We start from the raw sequence: 19,461 nt of genomic DNA on the forward strand, positions 1-19,461 counted from the left end.
TTGGTTAAAAATGCAAAAGATGAAAATCAATTTTAAAAATAAGTGGGCTGTGGGTTGGGCCTACTATAGACGAACAAAGACGAAGGTCTACTAAGGTTGGGCTTATCAATAAATAACGCCCCTAACTTTATCGGGCCAAAATTCACCGTAAGATTTCTCGATAGTGCCTCCCGAGCTCAGTTCTGCTCGATTAGTTTTCCACATTCTGATTATTTGCTTTATTTTACAGTAACTAAACCTAATTAATATATCTAATTTTAATTAACTGGGAAAAAAAATAATCAGTGATAAAAGTGCTCGAGAAACTTCTAATCTAACTGGACATGGACAAAGCCGAATTGAGGCACATGAGTTGATGGCATTAGAAGGCAGAGTTGACATTTAGAAAAATTTGAGTTAAAGTTTGTTTAATATGAATGATTGAGGTTGAATAATCACATGGATGATTCAGGTGAAGAGAGCTTTGCTTTAGAGACAATGACTATGACTACGCTTCATAAAATGTGCTGCCTGCCTCCCTCAGCTGTAACCAATCTCAATTTCTTCAACTGATTTTGGATTTTCTTGTCCCTGATGCTGCTTACTCTACGCTGATTCACTCCTTTTATTTTATTTTTTTAATAAAAAAAGATATGTGATATTGAATCCTTTAGTCTCCCCTGATTCAAGTAATATATTAAGAAATGAGGGAGCAATTTGCATGGTGCATGGGCTTTGCCAGGGATTTTCACCCTGAGCAAGGACATTCACTCGCAAATTTTACCCAGAAAATGTTCAGTGTGGCTCCCATCTTATAATGCTGTTGCCTGACTTCTGGGTCTGTTTCAGTTTTAAGATGCATCAAATTCAAGACTATCATAACCGTTTTCTTTACTGGTTAGAGGGGAACATACCACATGGCTAAAAAAGCTTAGACAATAAACTTTGTTTTTAGAAAAAGAAAAGGCATATGGTATTTATTGGTGCAAATGGGTGAGCTTTGAAGTGTTGCAGAATAAGGATGCATCTCTTGCGGCTCTAAATTGTGTAAAATGAGCAAATTGTGAATACGACCCCACTTTATGAATTAAGCACAAGTCTTTGTTTTCATTCTGGACCCTCTTCTTGTGTATCATGCCCTTGTAGTTGTCTCCTCAAATGTTGCGATTCAGGCTCTATTTGCTTTATGAAAAAAATTATTTTTTAATTCAAAATAATAAAAAACCTTTATAACTAAACAATAAAAATCATTAAAATAATGTTTACTAACTTAATTATTTTTATTTATAAATTTTTACTATGTATTATCCATTTATTTTACAATAATATAATTTTTTAAAACATCATTATTAATATTACTTATGGAAATATTATAAGATATTTTATAGAATAGTTATTATTTTCTATTTAAAAGCAATTAAAAAATGTAATTTTTACTATAAAAAATTGTGAAATAACTGTTTTTAAAATATTAGATAAATTTTGAAAAATTAGTTTTTTTTTTTCATTTTTCACAAAAATTCATATTCTAATTTTCTAAGAAAGATTTTTTTTTTTCAGAAAATTACACTAATTTTCTTGGAGTGAAATCTGAATCATTAATTCCCCATCTTAATATTGTCATGTGACTTGTTTTGGCTTTATTGTTGCAACTAAATATCAGTTTGTTTTAGGGTATCCAATGATCAATTTTGGACTCTTGTATCACAAATTTTTTACATACCTTCTGCATTCATCAAATCCAATCCATGTATCGTTTCCTGCCTACAAGCTTGCTTATTATGGAAATTCCAAATTTGCTAGGGCAAGAAAACTTGGATTTTCCTGTAATCTTCTTTATCTCTCTGATTTTTATTCATATTTTAATTAAATAAACTTTATTCCTTAATAGATCCCTTCCATGTAAATAGGATAATGCTTGGGTTATAAAAAAAGATTAATTTTTTTTTTTTGACAGGAAACAAATAAAAATATATCGGAACCTTAGGATTCCATATAAAAATTGCGTTTTTTACGGTTCTTGTCCTCTGACACTCACCAAGTTATTAGACAGAGAGTAAAATAAACACACATATCTGATAAACCCAACTCAGATCGATAAGGTCATTGTCTTTAGCCTTTACATATGGGAAAACAACTTAAAAGTTTTTTAATAAGTTACATATGACCCAATAAAGAAAAAGGAAAAAATATCAGATCTTTTTCTGCAGAACTGCTCATCAGTTGAATATGACTACATTTTTAATAAATTTGAGATTAGTAAGGACAAGAAATGAAAAAATCCATATAGTGGACGTACGTGTTCTTTTGAAACATATGCGTGCATGCATCTAGAAACCATTTCCCATATTGCTCCAGCGACAGCGAGGAAGTAACCTAAACACACATATAATATGCAAATGCATGAGGATCAGTACTACCACAACCGCAGGTTTTGGAATGGTAGAGCTTTCTGCAACGTGCAATGATAAAATTTATCAATTAATTTATATTTAATTATTATTATAATTTTACAAGAATGTGATGATTTTAATTTGTTTTTTTTTTTACAGAACGATTATGAGTAAATTGAAATATAAAAACAATTCTCAACAGCAGCAATAGCAATTAGCAAATCAAAGAATTGGAAGAAAAGGATTCTGAGTGACTTCCCTTTCATATTCACGTCTCGCATAATCTCCATGAGTGGTGGCCTTGGATCAGCGAGGGCTTAACTTTTGCTTGTGTTATTACTATCCTATTTCTAACTTTCTTCTTACGGCGACAATTTATCTGACTCCTACACCTCGAATCTCGCCCTTAAAATCTGCAAAATTATGACAAACTTTATTTAAAAATGTCCCCCATTCACATGTATACCTTATATTATCATGCTTAATTTTCATTTTTTTTTAATTATAAAGCCCTAATTAATTAATTGCTTAACAGTATCTTTGCAAGTAAAACAAAACCTCCTTTTCCCCTCTAAACCATGTGAAGCAGTTCAGGGGATATGATAAATATCGGAGAACATTAATTTATATTTATATCTAAAATTTTAAATTTTATTTAATAAAATTGAATTTTATTTGATTTGTCATTAAAAGAACTAAAGTAAATTTTAAAAAATTAATTATAATATATTCTATAAAGTTTTATATTAAAAATAAATTTACTTTATATTTATCATATGTAATATTAAATAAATATTTACTACATAAAATATCACATATAAATATTATATATTAAAATATTTTATTGTAGATTTATACTCATTCGATATTTTTAATATAAAAAAATATATTTTACATTAATAATATTAAATATATATATATTTTACTATATAAAATCATATTTTTATGATTTTATAATTTTTATAAAAATTTAAATAGATTAACTATGTTTTTTTAGTTATTTTAGATATTTAATATTTTTATTTTTCTCATTTATATAATAATTATTGTGATGATCGTTATGATAAAATACTATATTCTATATCAATAATATTAAATAAAATAAAATATTATATATTTTATATTATAATTTTTTTATATTTTAAATTTTTATTAAACTATAATATAAATAAAAATGAAAATAAAAAGTAAATAATGGGATTAATAAAAAAGATATTGTTAAAATAAAAATATATACTTTAACGATTATTTTATAAGTCAAATAAAATTTTAGGAATTGTATTATAATTTTTTATATTTAAATTATTTTTTAGTTATAATTAAGACAAAAATAAAATTTTTAATTTTATTACTTAAAATTTAAAATATACATATGAATTAATATAAATATTTTAATTTTTTTATTTAATAAAATTTTTTAAGAAACAATTTTGTGTGATATAATATGTAAATTAAAAATTTTTTAATTAAAATTAATTAAAGTAAATAAATAATATTAAGATAAATATGAAAAAATTAATTTTATTATTTAAAATTTTAAACATATAAATGTAAAAGTTGATAAATGTTTACAATCGGCCAAAGAAAAAGTACCGACTTTAATTTTGACGGAAAGGAGATTCTATATATGCTCCAAAATAGGTGTGTTTTTTCATGTGCCCTGCCTTAGACAACTACCAATGACACAATCATGGAGAAATGAGAAATTCTGTGTTTCGATTTAAAAAAAAAAAAAAAAAGAAAAATTCTGCGGTGATAAATGAGAAAGTTTATGTAAGTGTTAATTTTAATATTGGAAAAATATTTTATTATTAAAAATAATTTAAAATTTAGTATTCATTATAACAATATATAATTTATATTCTATTTATTTTAAAATTATTTTAAAATTATTATTATTATTTTTTAGATTATAATAATATATAAATTGATTATTATAATTTTATTTTATTTTTAATTTTTTTTCAAATATCTCATAATATTTAATAAATTTTAATATATTTAAAATATGTATAATTAAAAAATTAATAAAAAATTATATTTCTTAATATATGTAAAAAAATAAAATGAATAAAAATTATGAAATATAAAAAATATATTAATTAATTATTTTTTAAAATTTTTATTACATTTTAGAAATTTAATTAATATATAATAATTAATGATAATTAATATGTGATAAAAAAAATTAAATTAATAATAAAATCTTCTCATCACTGTAATGGTCAAGTTTTGAATGAATTCAGTTCATTATTTAAAATACGGATTTTATTTACTCATTTGTGTTTTCTAGTATCTGGTGTATGGCACGGTAACAAAATTTTATCTTCGCCGTCTCCAAATTGGCTTCGGCAATCGTAGAGACCACGAGATGACTCGTGGTGTGTCCATGTCGTCATCCAAAATGTACAAGTATCATGGGTGTTTTTATCCATTTGGTCAACAATATCATGCACGCACCTCCCCCTCCTCTTTATCTTACCCTCTCCAATCATTTATCTTTCAATTTTTAACAATGTTATGAATAGTTTTCACATAAAATGTGAATTTTTGGGGGAATGCAGTGGTTCTTGATAAATTAATTTTTTTAAAAAAATAAAAATATTAATATTATTATAATTATTATAATTGAAATGACAAGAAACAATAAGATAACGTGGACTTGCGTGCTGAGACTGACACAGAGAGGCCCGCTTCTTGGCTGATTAAGAAGCATATTTCCCTAAACCCACTTGAACTCCACCTCTGTTTGGTGACACACAGAACGACAATATGGCGTGGCGTCCCTTCTCTACTAATGCCATTTCTCTCTCTCTCTTTCAAATCTTCTCCTCTTCTCCCTTCAAATGACCTATTTTTTAACCAACTCTATAGCCCACTGCTTTTTCCCATGCACTTTGTCTTCTTCGTCAATCGTCACATCCATTTCTTCCTATATATACCCACGCTATTTTCTCTTCTGGTTTCATGCATGCCTCTTCTGTGCCATAACTTCATAAACTTAGTTTTTTTTTTTTTTTCCTCTGACAAGTTTTCTAGCTCTTCGCCATTTGTCTAGCTCTCAAGATTCGTCTCCATAACTTGGCTACTTAACCTCTGACAGTTAGCTAGTCCCATATGTAGTGTTGCATTAATTAACAATGTCTAGCAGAAGATCTCGTTCGAGACAGACACCAGGTGTTTCTAGGATTAGTGATGACCAGATCGTCGATCTTGTTTCTAAATTGCAACAACTTATCCCTGAGATTCGCAGTAGCCGCTCCGACAAGGTATTAAGCAAGCCGGCTAGTTTGGTCGTCTCTTAATTAATTTATTTTTTCTCTCTCTGTACATGGATTCAAAAATTTGTGTGGTCTTCGTTCATTTAAGTAGATAATGTCATACATAAACTCACAGCCTCATTTATTTTTCATGTGGCTGCTTCTAGCAACAACAACTTGGAGGTGTGGGACTCGGTTGTTCCCTAGCTATAGCTATTAAGCTTTAATTTCCCTTCTACACACATTCTTTGAATTGTACTTAATTCATTGATTTATCTTTTATAATCATTTAATTAAAATGCCACTTGTTACTGAAATATTTCTTGAACACTGCAGGTCTCGGCTTCAAAGGTGTTGCAGGAGACATGCAACTATATAAGAAGGTTACACAAAGAAGTGGATGATCTTAGCGACCGTTTATCTCAGCTTTTGGCTTCAACTGACTCCGATAGTGCACAGGCGGCCATAATTAGGAGTTTGCTTATGGAGTAGTAGACGATAATTAAGCAGCTTTGTTTCCCATTTGTTCTTCCACTTCTATCTACTATAGATATAAATGTATGTCTAGGGTTTGATCAATAGTCCAGGATAAGGCTTGGTATGGGCTTCATATAGCTAGCTCCGCTCTTATGAGAAGACTTTGTGGTAATGTTAGTATTATTAGCACTTTAATAAGAGGATTAGTACGTATTTATTACCTTATTTGACAATTAATGCCCCAGTTCCTCACACATACAAATAAAATAAGCAATGCATCTTCTTTATCTTTGGAAAAAAATTAATAATAAGCTGAGCTACAAGTTACGTAGCTACCTACAAAGGAGAGTAGCAGCTGCCATTAATATTCAATTACATGTTAACTCCAGATCGATATTCTTTAATAAATCTCAGTTAGAGCCGGAACCTCCCAAGATATGAGACATGGACCCAGAAATGGTCTATCCTTGAAGTTGACAGTCGATGACACGTGACTTTACCCCACACTTATAAAATATATATATTTATATATAGTGTAATTAATAAGTCTGCAATTCATGAGCAACTTGAACAATGAACATGAACCCGTGAATATATATTAATTAAATGTAATTCCAATATAGAACCATTTTCTCCATTTCTTTCACCAAATGAAAGGTGATTTTCAGGGACTTGCTAAATTTCGTTTCCATGTTTTCATTGCTCTTCATGTTTAACGTTCTATCGATGGATCCAGTGATCGGCCGATCTCTCTCTCTCTCCACATATATGTGTGTGTGTATATATATATATATATATATATATATAATGCAAGTGGATAACGTGCCAAATGCCACTGTGTATTTGACATTGCATGTGATGGGTTAGTTTTCATTTTTATTTTTTTAATAAGAGTTTGCATGAGGAAGAGGAAACGAAGAGAGGACCTCATTCTTGTACATGCATGCATTTGTAAAATGAGATGAAGACTTCCATAAACACGGATATAATATATTCAACTAATTAATTTACTAGACTTTGTCAGATACCATTCTTTTTCTTTCCCTCCTTTAAAAAAAAAAATCCTAAATCGATATGTTGTTATTAATTATAAAAAATACGAAAATGGGGTCATATTTTGCTAATTTGTCAATGAATGTCAAGATAGGAAACTACAAATTTATTCTTTTTCGTTTCTTGATGCATCCAATATATATCAAAATGCCAATGTCTGGCGACTCCAACTTCCCTTTTTCCCCCGTCTTCTTTTAGATCATACTGCGTAGGATTGACGGAAACAACAATTTCCTTGGTTCTTAGCTTAGGCTGCATTTTTTCATGAACATTAGACAATCTAGTTGAATTAATGTGGGAATCCTATACCGATTAGTTACGGAAAATATAAAAAAATTATATGTAGCTAATTCGAATTAATATATAACTTTAATTAACCATTTTGAATATATGAGAAAATAGCTACTCATGACATAAAGACGAAATATAAAAACTACATATTTACAAACAAACTCAGACCCTTGATTTCACCCAAGAACACTACTTCCTTAGAAGCTTATCAGGTCTCAACTAACTAATTCTCTCATCCATGAAAGAAACTCAACTCTTAAACTAAACACTTCTTTTTGCTTCAAGCTACTATTGCAGATAAGAGAGTTCAAACAACCCACAGGAGAAACAAGCCAAGAGTGCGTCCCAAAATTGCAGCAGATTAAAATTTTAACAAAAGCACGATCAAAGATCAAAACACAAATATAATGTATCAAGAGCCTAAAGTTGATTTAGAGCTGCAGATCAAAAAACAACACCTGAAAATTTGACATCAATAAAACTACTAAAAGCTAGCATTCGGGCTAATCACTATGTATAACAACTTAGATTTTTCTTTATGTCTTTTGCTTATGCATGTAGGTATATTGGTGATATAAGACTATTTTTGAGGTATCATTTATGAATTTTACACGTTTAAGTTGAGTTTTTTTTTTTTTTTTTCATATAAGATAGATCAAGCCTCTACGACTAGAAAGTTTAGAATTTGATTTCTAAACATTCTCAATATTTTTTATAAAAAGGGATTGAAAATAAATTTTGACAATCAGAGATAAGAGAAAAAGAATTGTCAAAAAGGGGTGAATTTTGCCAAAGGTATTTCAAAATTTCCACTAGTATCATGACCAGCGGCAAGGGGAAGCATCGATAAAAATAAAAAATCAAAGACTTCTAAGGCGAACAAAGCTCTGGCAACCTATCATTACTTTTTATTGCAGTAAAGAATAATATATATAACTCTAGAAAAAAAATATATAAAATAAAAATTATTTGTATCCCTAAACTACTGTACTGAAATTATGTTTACACCATATTAACTCATTAAAAAATAAGTATTCCAAACAAATATTTGAGCAATTTAACCATTCATTCTAATAGAATTTTACTATTTTTTAATGCTATGAATGTAAATTATTAATATAATGAAGAGCAAGTAATTTATTAGATATATTTAATATATTATCTTATTAAGTTGAGGCTTTGATTAATTTTAAATAATATGATAATTTATTATATAATTATTTCCTGAGTGGACCACGTTAGTTTAATGAGGCGAGTTTGTAAGTGTAGGTAGGTAATAATTTTCCCAAAAAGCAATGCATTTTCAAGTCCTATCCAACAATGGGCTCCATTTTCCAAATTGAGTCCAATGAGCCCAAATGGTACGGGGGAAGAAAACAATCATTGCAATTGTTGGTGTTATCTACTCTATTACCGTTCAAATTGAGACTCCATCCTGCCTGGCTATTTGGTTTTTTCTCTTCGCATTTAGGTGGGGTGAATATAGTTCTTTTATAGTTTATTAGCAAAATTTTGGCAGGGGATATTTGTTGTGGGTCGTTGTGTTTTTATTCTTTGTATGTTTGTATTTTCTAGTCTTTTACAGATTATTGGAGGTCTTCAACTATGGAGCATGGTTACAATGTCTAGTGATGATGAAGATGCGATGATTTGTGGGCTCAAAAGATGCTTTGGTTGGTCATTAAGCTCATCACTCTCACCTTAATGGATTTTTTGAAGTCTCTCTTGACTCTGTGATTGAAGGTTGTTTTGATCTAAAAGGATGATATTTCTCATTTTTTACAGCAATTTCTATGCATGTGGCTTTTAGTATGTGGATCAAAAGTTAACCTCTACTATTTTTATTATACTGTTAGATTTTTTTTAAATAGAAATTAAAAATTAAAAAAATAAAATTTAAAACTTTTTAAATTTACTAAAATTGCTTAAACTCGTGAGTGCGCTGTTAGAGTTGATATTAGAACTTTAATTTGGACTTTCCTTTTAACTTTGTCACGTGCTTTTCTTGAGTGTTAGTTTTGTTACGATACCAATTAATACCGATTTTTTTTTTTTTTTTTTTTTTATTGTTTACTCATTAGCCAGTCACACGATTCATGAGTCAGCCGTGTCATACCATTTGCACGTGCCTGAGGACAAAGTCGAGAAGGTAATATGTTCTGTACTGTATAATGATTTCATCTTGAAGCTTTTCAAATTTTCCGTTTCTCTCGATTCAGAGTGCTCAGATCATCTTCAACTTGTCTTTCGTCTGATCCAAAAAGGTGATTCAATTCTTCTAATTTCCTGTTGCTTAATCTTTTATCCTCTAATCACTTGAATTAACTGATATAGTACCTGGGGTGAGTTTAGGGTTAATTATTAGATGTTATTAAGGTGTATTGAATTTTCATCACTGGTTCACAAGAACTAGCAGTTTTCATTTATTACTGTTAATGTATGCAGATCTGTTAATTGTGTTTTTGTTTCGGTTTGTGATTTATGGGAAATTGGAGCATTGTAGTCTTATTCTAGCTGTTGGTAAGTGAATCCACGGTTGTGATGTAGGAGACTTCTTCTTCATCTCTCTCAAATAATCTCTTATTTCTCTCAGTGTTTTCTAACCCTTCGTCTGTTGTTTTCTTGGTAAACGAACAGCGGTTCTGATCCATCTCTACGCTAATTCTTTTACAAACCCTCAAATTCAAGATCCTCTTTTTAATCTAACCCCATTTTCATGAATTCTTCACGACCAAGATTTAGAAGTTTGCATTCTTGATTATCGAGTTCTTCCTTCTCCTCCCAATTCTTGATCTTTCTTGATCTCATCCTTCCATACATTAAATCCCTAGCAACCATGGATTATATTATTCGTACTGTCAGAAAAACCTTGTAAAAATTGAATGATAAAAATTGCAACTGTCTGTGTCTATGGTGTAAAGAGATCCATTCACTGAGCTGCACATGTGACAAGTAATTAATTATTTGTCACCATTGTTAATGATGAAGAGGATAAACAGGATATGAGTTGCTACCAATTCACAATATCATGAAGAAGATGTTGAAGATCATGTGTTCAATGATGAGAAACTAGAAACTGAAGAGAGTCTTAATGATTTTGATGAATTTCATCCTTCAAATGTCAGTAAGGATTCCACAAACTATGAGTCCATGTTCTCTGCTGACAGTCTTAAGAACTAGCTGTATAAGGCAGATCAATTCCTTGAAGAAGAAGGTACACCTGATGATGCTACAGTCAATGCTGCTTCAGTGCATTTGGAAGAAAAAGCTTTGCAATGGCATACGATATTCATAGAAATGAGAACCTGAAATGATGTAATCATGTGGGATGATTATGTTTGTGATCATAATTTTGATGACCTCATAATAGAACTAAGAGAACTGAAGTGAATTGCCCTTACGAATGCAAATCTATTGAGGATAAATTGAGATCTGAGGCAGATGAAAAGAAAGATACTTCATGCGAATGTGAAATAGAACGTCCTTTTCTCGATTATCTCTCAATTCATATCTTCTTTCCTCTTCTCTATCTGTATTCGACCCTTTTCTCTTTTATTTTCCTGGTAAACTAACAGATTTTTGAACTTCATGTATCATTATTCTGTTTATCAGCTTGGCATGAATTGTGTAGATAAACAGTATTAGTGTAGGTAATCTCTGTAGCTATAATTGAAGCTGTGATTTTTAATTTTAACGTCTTCAGGTTTTAGGATCATGAGTGCAGGTGGGTATACTGTAGAAGTTACAGGCCTCTCTCCCAAAGCTACTGAGAAGGATCTTCATGATTTTTTCTCCTTCTCAGGTGCCATTGAACATGTTGAGATTGTCAGGTATGCTAATTTTTCTTTTAATCAATCAATTAGTAGCTTGCATTGGCTGATATGGGAAAATTCGGTTGAAACAGATCTGGTGAATTTGCCTGTACTGGATACGTGACATTCAAAGATGCATATGGTCAAGAGACTGCTGTCTTACTGAGTGTAAGTGTTGGCCCAATAATAAATGCTGGTTACCAGATTAGTATTATCGGCATTTCCAGCAAGTCTGGTTTGGTTAAATGTTTGATGAATTGCCCAGAAGAATAAATACATGTGTTCATACTGTCTATCTCGCTTTGCAAATATGTTTCAGCCATGAAAGAATGATTAGAAAAAGATGGAATGGAGTGGAGATCATCTTTTGGGAAGGATTTTTCTTGTTTACTTCAACATGATTTGAAGTTAACCCTAATTTTCTTTGGCTTATCTTAATTTGGCGAAAAGCTCTAGAAAATAGAGTTCCGAGAATTTGATCTGCAGAAGTTCTGCAGTATAGCAAATAATATTTAGGTTCTAATGATGTTGGTAATGCCAAAAATATCTTTTCATGAATGATATTGTGGTGTAAACATCTTTAGCATTATTGTCATCTCCAATTTTTCAAAATTTAGTGCTATCAATTAAATTTAAGCAACTTAACTAATAAAGTGCAGTTGCTATTCCATGTGAGGATATTTCTATTTGACACTTGTTCTCATCACTTGTTGACTTCCTAATATGTCATTTTGTTAAAGCATCAGAATTTCTTGAATTTTTCCTTTGTATATGCTGTCACCTAATATGATTTACTATTATAATTGTTTTTCTAGATTTTTTTTCCGTCAAAATGTTTAGGTTGAATTCTGGCTTGACTTTCATTTGTCCTATTAGCATTGTGATGACTGCATTGGATAACCAAGCACTCATTATTTTTATTGTGACTAACTAAAGTTTTGTTTGCCTATGTGTTCTCTTTTATTTCTATTATCTTAGGGTGCTACAATCATGGATCAACGAGTATGCATAATCCGGTGGGGGCAGTATGTAGATGAATTTGATCTTTGGAACGGGCCTTCATCAAGGGTAGAAGATGATACTGAATCAACTGTATGCCCTTTACATCTATATGTTGTTATTATACAATGATCCACACGAACAATTAGATTTGTTGTTCTATATGATTCTTATGTAAATTAATCTTTCCTTCTGAAGCAGCCCCCACAAAGAAGTCAATATGTTCCCAGTGCTGGAGAAGCAGTAACAGCAGCTCAGGAAGTGGTAAAAACTATGCTGGCCAAGGGATACGTGTTGGGAAAAGACGCATTAAGCAAGGCAAAAGCTTATGATGAATCTCATCAAGTTACTGCAACTGCAGCAGCTAAGGTTGCTGAGCTGACTGAGAGAATTGGCCTTGCTGATAAAATATTTGCGGGCATGGAAGCTGTTAAAGCTGTGGATGAGAAGTATCATGTCTCTGATGTGACCAAGTCAGCTGTATCAGCAACAGGAAGAACAGCTGCAGCAGCAGCAAAGACTGTCGTTAACAGTAGCTACTTCTCTAGGGGAGCTCTTTGGATGTCGGATGCTTTGAATCGGGCAGCCAAAGTTGCTGCTGATTTGGGTACTCGGGGTGTACAGCAGTAAGGAGTTTGTGTCCAACGCAGATACAGCTTTTGATACAGTATATAGTTTGTGTAGCTAGTTGTTTTTTTTTAATAACTTTTGTACAGTACTTGCTGGTTAAGAGAAGGGGGAAATAAAAAATAGTTCACGCCGTAATTTTGTCTGTGTGCTTTGACAACCCTGTGGTAATGTGATCCTTCCTATGTCAGTGTAGCGTGTTGTTCTTGTGCCCGTGTCCTCTGCTCTCAATGTCTGAATGGCAATTCTGGAGTTGCTTTTAGGCTTTCGCATTGCATCAATAAAAAAATTATGACCTTGAAGCCTCGGGTTGTTAGCCCTTTTGAACTTCTCTCTAAGGTTTTGTACACTGTGTTGTCCATTTTTATTTTGTGTTGAAGTTCTGGCAATTACACGGAGCATCAGAGGCTGTGGGCCTGTTTTATAAGCCTAGCTATGTGCAGAATGGATTCACTGGTAAACTTCATTTCGTGTATGTATATATATATATATATATTGACAATATAGAATTGATTTATGTGCATGGGTGATTTCTAATTGGATACATCTTTATCATGTTTCTGACTATTTAGTTCTATTCTATATCACTCAATTAAACACACTTACAATTTTCTATGATAAAAAGATGAAATAATTTAATTTAACAAAATATCTAATATTTTAATTAAGTGAGTTGTCCATAGAAATTTAATAATCAATTTAAATAAACAGAGAACTTATAGTAATTTGCGCTATTTAATTTCTTTGTTGCAGGCGGAACATTCGTTTAATTGCCTTTTTATTAATCTATCATCATTTAGGGCATCTTGTGTACTTTCCTGGCTGCATTGGATGACATCCTTATGTAGAGTTTAATTAATTTCTCGGTCTTGTTAGGGAAAATAATATGCATGAGGCTGCCCCTGCAAATGAAGATATGTAATTCTTTCTTTCAATTCTTCTGACTGCCCTGCGGGGGCGCCATTCTGCTGTAAGCTTCCTAGCGGCCAAATGGTAATGTTCAGGGAGACTGTCTCACTTCTATAAGAAGTATAATCCACTCCAGTTCTCCAAACGATACGTACGCTTGAAATCCAATACCGTGTCGGTGAGCGTAACATCGCCATCCCCTGATGGAAAAGACAAGTAATAAATAGATACCTTTTGACAATCGCGATTTGAATGATCCTAAGATCCACTTATCATTTACGGTCCTGATTACCCGATTCGTAACTCACTTTTTTTTTTTTTTGATTTAATAAAAAGCGAAGTAGGTCCCTCAAAAAATACGTGACGGAGACTCATGGTGCAGCTGCAAATGCACCGAACAATATGTTGCTATTATGTTACGCCGGCGTGTCTTCGTCAAGACAGTTAAGACTCCCATCTCAGTATCTCTCATTACCCCCACCCACCGTACCCACCCAGATTTTACCCGGTTTCATTCTCCATGATGAAGTTGTCTCTAACGTCTCTCACCACTTGGCATCTTCTTCACTTTTGAATGCGAAATAGCAATTATTGTTGGGATCGTTGATTGACCGAGTTTTTAGGCATTTGCTTGAAGGATGGACTCCGTGTCCATTCGAGCTCCGTACAGGAACCTGAAAAAGGAAGTGGAGGTGGAAATGGTGGGTGTGGAAGACCAGCATCATCATCTGATCCAACTGGATAATTCTCCTTCTTCTTCTTCTCCGAATTCTGCGTCACATATCCCCAATGGTGACTCCAGTTTCTCAGTCAGATCTAAAACGAACGGACATTTTAGCTTGATCACTCTTATTCTCAGCTGTACGGTCGCCGCCAGTGTCCAATTCGGTTGGGCCTTACAGCTCTCTCTTCTAACTCCTTATATACAGGCAAGTCAAATTCTTCGTCCAATCGTATGTAAGCCGTGTATCAGAGTTCCTTTTTTTTTAATAAATTGTAAGTCGTTTGATAACATCACACGTATTCAAGTGAGGAACATGCGTGCATAATTCAGGTTATGTAAAATAGGTTTCATAAATGGATTTCGTGAATTGATTTCTTAAAAAGCTGAATTATATGTAAGCGAGAACTGGTTTGATCAGGCGTCATAATGCTATTGTTTGGGATGCACTTGAGGAATCGTAGTTCCGACACTGTGTAATGAATTTCTTTCTAATGACTGTAAGTTAGTCCATCCATTCCATTTCAAGTGATGTTTAAGGTTTTCATATATGAAATAAGAACATGATCGAATGATCTCATTTTTGTTAACAAAAAGAAAATACTAATAATTGACAAAGTACCCTTGTTTTGCATTTATTATGTTAATTGGGGAAGATGATAAATAAGAAATAAATGCGTAAAGTTTGAAAAAAATGATTAATTTCTTCAATTTTCTAATTAACAATTGAAATGGGACATGCAAAATTTTCTAATACATTACTTGAAATGGAAATGGAGGGAGTAATTAATTGTGAGTTCTAGCTTTACAATAACAGGCCTTGTGGTAGGTGATGGAAAATACTCTTTTTTTTTCTTTTACTTTTTTGCTATTTTTTTTTTTGAGTTTCCTCACGAAATTGATACAATGATGCATTGAGCACCTATCTTTCTCTGTAAGAAGCTATATCATCCTGGAATTTCATGTTGTTAGAACACAATATGTTTGTTGGTTGCTTTAATTGGATGAACTTTATTGCTGGGCTACTGTTATGTGCCTTTACTGAATTTAAGTTGTAAATTGGGTCAAGAGATGCCAACAAAAATTTGGATCAGGAGAAGATACACAAGAACATCATTTTCATTTTGTCATCATTATCATAAAATAAAGAAGCTATTACCAGTTATGGTAGAAACAAGCTCTTGGGAAGGAACCCTTTCACATACGTGTGAAGTGATCGCTTCAACATTGAACTTGCAATGCAGCATTTTGCTTTTGAGTCCAAGACATTTATTAATATACTGTACTAGATAATAGTCCTTCATGACTATTGTAAAACAAAATGCCAATTTGATTAGTTGTTTGGTCCTTCATTTTCAGAATTAAACTACATCACTCAATGAAAAATCAAATGGTTACTCTAATGATTGTAAAGCTGTGCTGCTAATGCACTTTTGGCCTCTAGCTGCAGTAATCTGGCAGGCATGCTTGGAATTTTAAGAGAACTAAAATAATCATACTTTTTCTGCTGTAATCTGATTGAAGTTTTCTTGCATTTCATATTGATGTAAATAATATTAGTTGTCCCCTACTCATGAGGAAACAAGTTATTCTTCTAATGAGTTTTTGGCTGGTGTCAAATGTGATTATTCAAAATAGTTTTAAAGCTTTAACACCAATTCATTGAACTAGTTTCTTCATCCTTCTTTACTATATGTTGATTTAAAGTTGGAATTGCATTGCTTATTAGTTAAAAATGAACTTTTAGCTTCAACATTGTGTTGGTATTTGGAGTGATAAGTGCTCTTCAAAATTTGGAAGAAGACGACATTTATCCTTGCTGGATCTCTAATGATCTCAGTTGCTGTAAGTATTGATGAACCTCAAAGTTGACTTTAGCATCTATCTTTACATTCTGTGTTTTATATAAGCTAAACCAAGTGTTGTAATTTAGGGGATAATAATCGGATTTTCTGCAGACATTGGATACATATTAGGGGACACAAAGGAGCATTGTAGGTTGGTGTTCCCTCTCTGATTTCAATTTTTTTCATTCCACAAACATGGGTTTACTCACTGTCTGGTCTATGGAAATGCAGTACATTCAAAGGCACTTGAACAAGGGCAGCTTTTGTTTTTGTCATTGGGTTCTGGTTGCTAGATCTTGCTAACAACACAGTGCAGGTAAGTGTGTTGTAATGGCTACTTTTTTTTTTCTTTTCATATGTTGTATGGAAAGTAGTAATAGTAATTGCAATGACATCACCTGTATATTTCAGCAAATAATAAGGCTTTTAATATTGTAGGGACCGGCACGTGCCCTTCTGGCTGATTTATCAGGTGCATTTTTGTTTTTTTTCCATTGTTTTTATCCAACTTATATCAGAATTAGCAACATTTTGATATCTGGAATTTTGGATATTATCTCTTAGTTATGAGTTTTTAGGTCCTGATCAACGCTATTCCGCCAATGCTATATTTTGCTCGTGGATGGCTGTTGGCAACATTTTAGAATTTTCTGCTGGCGCTAGTGGGAGTTGGAACAGGTGAAATTTTTGAAACAGTTTTATGGCAATGAATGTTTCCTGATATGTGCTTGGGTGCAACTTTTTATGTCCTTTACTGGCTTTGAACTGCTTCACATCTTTATCTATCTAAATCGGAAGAAATATTGTATCTTGACTGCTTGCTTTTTTGGTTAACATGTGCCACTGTTCTAATGTTGTCACTATTTATATTTCTATGCGAAGATAATTGGTTGATTGGTTCAGCGGATGTTACTATTTCTAAGCAGGTGGTTTCCTTCCCTGATGAGTAGAGCGTGTTGTGAAGCTTGTGGAAATCTGAAAGCAGCTTTTCTTGTTGCATAAGCTTTTAAGTTCACTACTAGCTCTTGTCTTTGTGGTATAAATGCAACTTCCTCCTGTATAAGTTGCCAAGGTCTATGTTTTCCTCAAGACCACATAAAGATGATACTCCCTCCATCACATAATTTTTGTCCATCTTTTCTTTTTTGGCTATTCCAAAATTATTATCCACTTTCTCTTTTTATACTATAATAAGCTGCCTTGATTGTATTTGCTCTTCTTGGCTTTCCTCTTGCTGTATGTACAAGTTTTATCTAAACGACTGCAATATTTTACAATTTCTTCCCTTGAAAGCATGCATTAATGGTTGTGCATTGCAGATAACATTCAGTGTTCCATTTTCTGTCATAGCAGAGCTGACTGCTGATTCTGGTGGTGGCCAAGGTTTGTATGGCATTATACCTATTTAGGATACCTTTCAATTCATATGGGCATTGAGTTAAGCAGATTAATCTTGATATTTGTTTTACTACTGTACAGGATTGGCCATAGGAGTTCTGAATCTTGCAATAGTTTTCCACAGGTATGTGATTACTTTGCGATCCTTCTGTTTGTTTTTTGGCTTCTTTTTTTTTTGTTGCATTTGATTCATATATGTAAGGGAGGCTTCCCCTTTATAAATATTATTTTGTTTTGAGGTAGCTTGTCTGGGTCATTTTTGTGGGAAATTTTCACGCTGCTTCTTATACAGTTTAGGGCTCTTGTAAATCTTAAATTCTTGGTGTAGTCAGTTAAACTCACTTCTTACTATTTTGTCTTTTTCCCTTTCCCTTTAGATAATTCAATGAGAGTTGATTTCATGTTTATTCTTGCTCTGTTCAGATAATCATATCCCTTGGCGCGGGTCCATGGGATGCTCTGTTTGGTGGAGGAAATATTCCCGCCTTCGCCCTGGCTTCTTCATGTGCTCTTGCAGCTTGCGTCATTGCAACTCTTAAGCTGCCAAATCTTTCGAGCAGTTCTTTCAAGTCTTCTGGTTTTCACTTTGGCCAACAACCAAAACCCTCCTAATTAAGTTGACATTGAAGCTCCATATGACACTCAAGCACCTCAGAGAATTGGTTCTTCCATCATGCGTATGTATATTTCCCATTTTAAAAGGACTATGAAATGCATATATTCATTCATTTTTCCCCCACCATTGAGGGTCTCTGTATTTTACGTAGTGTAAAATGTAATTTGAGTTGAAAAGCCTATAGATGCATAGAAAGATGAGTGCTTTATCATGCCATCGTAGTTTAGAAGTCCAATCAATCGTGTATGAGTTCTGCTCCTTGTTGTTTACGAATTCAATGCTAGAGATGTAATCCTTTAGTTCATGTAGTTAACCGTAGAAAAGTAACGTGGAGATGTTAATTTAAGACACCTAGCTGGTACTTGTAATTTCCTTTTTCTGATGCCATAATTGCTCACAACAACTTTCCATTTCCATGCTTGTCCAGTCCAATGCCCGTAAGCTCACATCCCCCTCCACTATAAATAATTATGACAAATAATATTGTTCTGTAACTTCTGTTACCTCATTCTGCAAACCGTTTGTTGCAAGTGGAGCTTAGGTGTGAGGTTACATGGTTGAGGTTCAGTCTGATACAATCGACAATTGGAAAATAATGTGAAAGAAGTTCTCCATCTATGTTTTCTTCTGTTTGGAAATACTGTTGCACATTCTCCTTTCACATCATCGTTCGAGGCTAGATTAGATTTTGAATTCTAAGTTACTTGAATTCAAGCCGAATCAGCTTCCATGCACGGAAGCGAGAAGGTCTCTATTTAGGAGTCCTATTGATGAACTGAGATACAACAAGTAGATCAAAGCAAGAGTTCGATCGAGCGGAAAAATTAATGGACTGGAGTTGATGGTTGGGGAGTTAATAAATTTGTGTGCTTTGATCTAGATAGGTTAATGTTTTAGTAGCAGAGAAAGTTTGAGGTTTTCTTAAAGAGTTAGGAATGTCGAATTCGGTTGGTTAAGGGGTGTATATACCCTGGTCGTTTTGACAATCTCTGTCAGTTACACGTTCCATTAGCCGAATCATTAATGGTGTGCAGTGGCCTAATAAATACAGAGTCGGTTAATTTATATTATGTCTATTT

General features: G+C 32.5%; 2 protein-coding genes and 1 pseudogene across 5 annotated transcripts; all 3 read left to right on the top strand.

Moving 5' to 3' along the window:
- Positions 1-5,103: 5,103 nt before the first annotated feature.
- On the top strand, positions 5,104-6,342 carry LOC110626802 (transcription factor PRE6). The gene is made up of 2 exons (XM_021772896.2): positions 5,104-5,641; positions 5,969-6,342. Exons 1-2 carry the CDS (start codon positions 5,513-5,515, stop codon positions 6,122-6,124), a joined length of 285 nt encoding a protein of 94 aa, XP_021628588.1. The 5' UTR covers positions 5,104-5,512; the 3' UTR covers positions 6,125-6,342.
- Positions 6,343-9,559: 3,217 nt separating this feature from the next.
- LOC110605540 (binding partner of ACD11 1) lies at positions 9,560-13,029 on the top strand. 4 transcript variants are annotated; one of them, XM_043960365.1, is made up of 5 exons: positions 9,560-9,717; positions 11,164-11,283; positions 11,358-11,433; positions 12,244-12,357; positions 12,463-13,029. In XM_043960365.1, the coding sequence occupies exons 2-5, from the start codon at positions 11,168-11,170 to the stop codon at positions 12,892-12,894; spliced, it is 738 nt and encodes a 245-aa protein (XP_043816300.1). In that variant the 5' UTR covers positions 9,560-9,717; positions 11,164-11,167; the 3' UTR covers positions 12,895-13,029. The 4 variants fall into 4 exon arrangements, with proteins under 4 accessions (XP_043816300.1, XP_043816303.1, XP_021600030.1 ...); XM_043960368.1 differs by having other exon boundaries at positions 9,561-9,717; positions 12,466-13,029; XM_021744338.2 differs by having other exon boundaries at positions 9,562-9,717; positions 11,157-11,283.
- A 149-nt stretch (positions 13,030-13,178) lies between these two features.
- LOC110610542 lies at positions 13,179-18,728 on the top strand (annotated as a pseudogene).
- Positions 18,729-19,461: the final 733 nt, after the last annotated feature.

The sequence above is a fragment of the Manihot esculenta genome, chromosome 1 (genome assembly GCF_001659605.2).
Source record: "Manihot esculenta cultivar AM560-2 chromosome 1, M.esculenta_v8, whole genome shotgun sequence".
NCBI lineage: Eukaryota > Viridiplantae > Streptophyta > Magnoliopsida > Malpighiales > Euphorbiaceae > Manihot > Manihot esculenta.